Source organism: Genypterus blacodes, unplaced genomic scaffold (assembly GCF_046128005.1).
Source record: "Genypterus blacodes isolate CSIRO-AG114 ecotype Tasmania unplaced genomic scaffold, CSIRO-AGI_Gbla_v1 ptg000107l_1, whole genome shotgun sequence".
NCBI classification, from domain to species: Eukaryota; Metazoa; Chordata; class Actinopteri; order Ophidiiformes; family Ophidiidae; genus Genypterus; species Genypterus blacodes.
The window spans coordinates 2,264,485-2,270,846 of NW_027466911.1; the positions used below are offsets into that span (position 1 = coordinate 2,264,485).

General features: G+C 43.6%; 1 protein-coding gene across 1 annotated transcript; it reads left to right on the forward strand.

Annotated features, from left to right (window-relative positions):
* Window positions 1-3,687: 3,687 nt before the first annotated feature.
* On the forward strand, window positions 3,688-5,839 carry utp11 (UTP11 small subunit processome component). The gene is made up of 8 exons (XM_076160794.1): window positions 3,688-3,882; window positions 4,067-4,128; window positions 4,259-4,361; window positions 4,465-4,584; window positions 4,867-4,960; window positions 5,053-5,183; window positions 5,308-5,418; window positions 5,542-5,839. The coding sequence occupies exons 1-8, from the start codon at window positions 3,823-3,825 to the stop codon at window positions 5,623-5,625; spliced, it is 765 nt and encodes a 254-aa protein (XP_076016909.1). The 5' UTR covers window positions 3,688-3,822; the 3' UTR covers window positions 5,626-5,839.
* Window positions 5,840-6,362: the final 523 nt, after the last annotated feature.

Here is a 6,362-nt window from a genome sequence, read left to right on the forward strand (position 1 = left end):
ATCATCTTGACACAGTAAAAACACGTGTATACGCCATAATGGGACATTTTCCTCTGAAACACATGAATTAACTTTTTTTTAATGTATCCAGACAATCAAATGAATGAAATAAATCTTAATTTGCAGTGCTTATCAGGAAGGAACCGTGGCTGTATCAACTGCTGGTTTCCATGACAGCCAGTACTCCAATATGAGCCTAAATCGAACAATGGATGTGACTGTAAAGAGATAGACTTCAATTTCTGCTTTTGTTTGATGAAATCTTGATGAAAAACTGATTCTTTGCTTTTTCATGTAACATCTGCAAAACATGAGTAGTGGAATGGATTATTAAACAGCAAACTTTGGCATAACTGTCAAAACATGTAAATCTCATTATATTGTGAGTCATCCCTGACCCTTGTATTCCCCACGCAACCCCCTAATTATAAATTCTAATTTTACCCACTGAGGCGTGTTCCTTTTGGACTGTGTGAGACAAATTACAGGAAAGACGCCTGTCAATTGGTCACGGGGGTTGGGAGGGTTGCGTGAGGATTCCGTTCAATCCTGAGAGATGAAGCTCATTTCTGTCACCTGAGACACAAAACGTCTTCTTGTTTCAGCTCTGGACAAACAAGTTAAGCGGTTGATGTGAATAAGTGAGTAATCAGTTTAGGCTTAAAGGAAGACACTAAGACATAAAGACATGAAGACACTCTGACGCCCATAAATGAATCATTGTGCAAAGGTGATTCTGGTGGGAAATTACACTTTATTGAGGCATTACCAATTTATAGTGTGCTTAAGGGTGTGTTAGTGTGTGTGTGTCAACTAAATCTGATTTAAACTAGCGCTAAATATGAAGCTTGCAACCTTTTCTTAGGTTTGTGGTTTCGCATCACATGAATGGATTTACCAGTAACGAGCATCACGACACTGAGCAGCTGCCTGGAGAGAGAAAATGAAACAACTGAAAGCTTCTGGTTTGAACCTGGAGTACTGAGACTTAAACGCTGATCTGAGATGTAATTTCAAGCAATTGTAGCCACAGACACGAGAGTCATCAGTCAAAACTCTGCGTAGGTCGCGGGGTTTGAATGTAACGTAGGTCGTGCGTGGCATTTGATGAGAAATAAGAGAGGACATCGGTTGGAAAAGCAATAAACGGCGAGTGCAAATCGTCACTGGCTGCTCTAACGTTACAGGACATTATGTTTTACACACAGCACATCACGTGTCAGAGCCAAGTGGAATAATAAAGTCTGTCTTCTCTTATAGGGTTGCATCTGCCAAAACATATACAGAGTGAAAATACATTTGTAGATTTACCATATGAAGATGATGTACGTGCAATCAGGTAATGGCTTTAAAATATAAACAGCCCATCAAAAGAGCATTAAGTGAAATAAGAACGTTTGACGGAGCTGTGCCTCATCTGAAAACCATCCGCCTCTCAGCGCTCTACTACTGTGTTTGTCTGCAATATAAAACAGGTCGTTCTGTAATATACAACCACCCAAAAAACTCAAGCAGGGAAAATAAGCACCACGTTGGCGCTTAATTGTAGACCATTTTTTTTCTCGTATTTTACAAGCGTTTGTGGTTGAGGGAGCTATTGTGAGAATCCCACCCAGGAGAACGTGTGCAGCTGGTGAGCAGAGGTATTGAGAGGCAGAGGGACGTGTTGGGGAGGGTCGGGATCAGGAATGGGATCGGAACGTCAAGTAATAATAATTGAACAGGCCGACTCGTGCAAGTAACTAATCGCGCATGGAAGGGGTTGGGGGGGGGAGACTCCTTGCTGAGGCATTTTTTTTCCTCGCCTGGAATAGTTTGAGGAGTGTGAGGACCAACCATGGACGGGGGGAGACATACCAGAGCCCTGAGCTCAACCCCAGCCCAGCAGTCTTACAGTATGTCAGCGCTGTTATTTTAAACAGGGTCATATTAAGAAAACCAAATGGCTGTGCATCTGCTCCACAAGGGCATTCCTCCTCTGCTGACCCTGAGCAAACCCACAACTTCTTGTCCTCCATGCTCCTGCATCAGCTTGGTACGATCCCCTGCTTTCTAAAGAAGTATTTTGCTCCCTTCACGGCTCACCAGACGTTTCACTTGTGATGATGAATGCCTCCACGTATTAAACAGCGAGGAGCCCAGTAAGTCAGAACTCAGACGTTTCACCCGTAAATCGCGGCGGCTGGATGTGTTTGCCTCGTTAAACACACGTTATTGGGTGTGTGGCTCAGATTTGGGTTCTGTGGCTGAAATCATCACAGGTCATCAACCATTAGACTGATAAACAAGCCTGTGACATAATGTGGAAACACTGATCCCATTCATAGGTCTCATCATCCATACAACATTCTGCATGCCGGACAAATCTCACACATATAAAACAAATTCCTCGCGGTTGGTGGGGGGATCACGAGCTGCCATAGGGGGGGAAAATGGCTGTTTAGTGGAAGATGGCTCGCCTTCCTCCTGGCTTCTTCTCACATTCACAGAGAGTTTGGAGTCTGGGTGAGATTAGAGGACTGGTGCCGCTGTGGCTTTGTCTTTGTCTCTCCTCTCCGCAAAATATCATGTCAGGAAGTGGAGAGTATTTTCCCCCCAGAGCAGGGTGGTGACCCCATCTTCTTCTTCCAAGTTCTTGCAGTATTTTTCTTCTTTAAAATAAGAAAAATGACTGCATGCCGGCATATAATTTCACTTTTTTGTTGCTTTTGACATAGAGTTCTACCTATAGGCCACACACAACTAGAGGATCAGACTCAGAGATCATACTTGATAGGGGATTATTCCCTGTTAGTGAATGTTTGGAGGACACAGTCTTCCCACAGGTTTGCATGTAATATCTATTAGGCCTGTTGGTCTGGAGATAAATCAAAACAGTGTCTGGAATCCAAGGAAACATGCAGTAAATGTTCATGTTAGAGAAACACAAACTTATTATCCATTAGTGTTAACCAGGGACTCTGGCAAATGCAGGCTTTCATTATGGTGACTGAAATAATTTCATAGGTAAACAGTGCAGCCAAAATACATAAAGTCAGCAGCGCTGTGATAACAATCACTTGTTTTGGGACTTTCCTGTTTCATATCTGGCTTGGCTGATTGAACACGCTTCCATCATGGCTAGTTGCACGGGTCATGACTGTCACATCTATTTGGATAATTATGATTAAACCCATTGCCCCATTGCAAGTACATCATCACTCAACTGCTGTCCTGAAACTAAAAGCCAAGTACAATTTTACAGGGCTATGGTTGTAAATTGCGCAAGATTATCGGATGAAATGTAGCTTTGATTAGGAAATTAGGTTGTTTAAATATTATTGCATGTCCAACCAGTGATTCATTTCAGAATTATTTATTAACTTAAGATCTTGCTATGTGGCCACAGTCCAAATGTGTCTGCAGCAGCAAAGGCCATAGCTGTCCAAACTGTGTACAACACTGCCCCCTACTGTTTGGTACACATTACTTCAACGCTCTGCATCAACTATCACCACGCATTTATCAAGTCGGGAAAATAATTTATTTTGTACAAATTTATTTTAAAGTACCAAATTATGCATCAACTATTTAAAATGTCACTTTATATGTCTGAAACGGATATTCGTGTGGATTATTATTTTTTTTTTACAGAAGTAAAGTAGCGAATCTGCGGAAAGGAAACGCAACAGCACGTCGTCACAGGAACCCACATGTTTAGCTAACAGGGAAGCCTCTGATCTGGAGTGCCGGGGTTTCGACTTTCTGCACGTGATCCAACTCGTTCCGTAGGGTTTAACTACTACTTTTTGTCATTATTTATCTTTGGGACAGATTGCAAACATGTCTTCGTTTAGGAAAGCGCTGAAATCCCGACAGAAGAACCACCATGAGCGGTCACAGGTGAGTGTTTGTTTCTCTGTTAGCGTGTTAGCCGAGCTCGAACCTGCCGTGTAGCTGTGAATGTATCAATACTAAGTCAAACATGTGTCTTTTGGATGTTTTCTATACGTGTAACGTCTTCAGCAAATAGGAAAATCGAGTGTTTAACTTGCCATGACTTTATTATCTTTCGTCTTTCAACCAGCCTGGTTTCAGAAAACATTTGGGCTTATTGGAGAAGAAGAAGGACTACAAACTCCGTGCAGAGTGAGTTTGATTAAACATTTGTCTGTGTGTCTCATTCATCCTGCTATGTTTCATGTCTGCAGTCTCTAAAGAACACAAACACAAATCCTTTAAAGGGTCTGAACTAATAAGATCATTTACTGCTTTACAGTGATTACCACAAGAAACAAAACACTCTTGCTGCTCTACGCAACAAAGCTCTGGAGAAGAACCCAGATGAGTTTTACTTCAACATGATCAGCTCTCAGCTGAAGGTGAGTACAGACTTCAGTAAGATCTGTTGGCTTTGTCTCAAGTCTTTCTTGTGTGGATAGTTTGTGTGGATCTGGAGTCTTGATGCTTGTGGCTCTTGGACAGGATGGAGTTCACGTGGCCAAAAAAGGCACAGAGGAGGTTGAAGTGACAGAGGAGCAGAAGAAGATGATGAGGACGCAGGATATCAAATATGTGGAGATGAAGAGGCTGGCGGAGACAAAGGTGAGGGTTCAACTCCGACGCTGAGAGGCTTCAAATGGGCTTTAACAACATAAACATCACATGAGGGTTGCTACTACTTACGAATGGGTTTAGTTAGCAGGACTGTGGGACTAAAGTTTTCATTAATGAGGGACAAGAGGGAGAATCTGTGCTTGATTTACACTCAAAATATTCATAAACATGTAGAATATGCACCCTATTTTTCCTCTCTGTCCCTGTTCATGTCTGCACTGGCCTCTGTTGTTGCCTCCTGTAATCTGACTCTGTCTCATTTGCTTTCAGAAAATTGAGCGATTGAAAGGAGAGCTCCACCTTCTGACCACCGGCCGCAAACAAACAAACAAACACACCTTTTATGTGGAGTCCAAGAAGCAAGGTAGAGCAACGGCCAGCGCTGCATTGATGATGACTAAACTCTACTGGAATTCAAAGATGTTTCTCCTGAACGTGTGTGTGTCTCTCCTGTAGTTCAGTCCTTTAACCTGGCCAAACACCTTAACACGGCGCCGCAGCTGGTGGACCGTGTGTACAACAGACCCACTCTGCACACGCTGGAGACCAAGAGCATCCAGGGAGCTGTGGAGCCTCGGGCCATAAAGGTCTGTAGGAGTCACAAACCTGCTCCAGTCCCGCTCCTCTCTAATCTGTGTTATTAGATTAAAAATTGCACAGCTCAGGGGTGAAGTTGCTCATCAGAGTTGGTTTCTCTCCCTCTACCTGTAGAAACTGGACAAGCAGAGGAAGCACCAGTATAAGATGCTTGCTCAGAGGGTCGACAGAGAGAAGAAGATGTACGTCATCAGTCAGAAGATCCAGACACGCAAGGACCTGCAGGTGAGGAAGAAGATGGTTCTCCCTCTCGACAGGCAGATTTGAAGTTATGATGTGTTGGAGCTCAGAGTGGATCGTCATGCTGAAAAGTCTGAACAACCCCTTTGTGTTTCCTCTGTGCTCCAGGATAAGACGAAGAAAGTGAAGGTCAAAAAGGAGACGGCCAGCTCTGCAGCCGTCTACAAGTTTGAGGCCAAGAGGAAACGCTGAGAAGACGACGCCATGGTTACTGCGCCTGTGTCATACCTGCCAAATACAGAGCTTGTTTACGCAATCTAGTATGTGCTCCCATACGTGTGATCATGGCAGAAACATGGGATAGTAATGATCTTCCTCTCGTCATGTTGCTGCTGCCATGAGAGTTCTTGTACATATTTATGAAACACTTTAGTTTCTTTCAAATAAAAGTTAAGAGGAATTTAAACTTGTGGTGTCGTCGATGCACGTGGTGACTTAATCTGACTTTGGTTTGTTGGTTTAAGTTTATTCACGCATTAATAACGGTACAGAAGTGACAAATTGGGGGGAAAATGGAGGCAATGATGTGTGTGGCAAAGGCCCCAGGGCTGAATCAGAATGTTGGGCTCAGACCAGCCGAGCTGCTACAGCGGCCAGTAGGTGGCAGTGGAGTTCTGTAGGACGCCGTGTGTGTGTGTGTGTGTGTGTGTGTGTGTGTGTGTGTGTGTGTGTGTGTGTGTGTGTGTGTGTGTGTGTGTGTGTGTGTGTGTGTGTGTGTGTGTGTGTGTGTGTGTGTGTGTGTGTGTGTGTGTGTGTGTGTGTGTGTGTGTGTGTGTGTGTGTGTGTGTGTGTGGTTAAAAGTTTAGATCAATGTTCCAGCTCTTACATGAACCAAGCTCTGATTTCCGTCAACCTGGGTCCTCCTTTTTAAATCTGTTAAAGGGTTAAAGACCACGTCCCTCGGTGTGTGTGTAAGCTTTGGTTTGGCA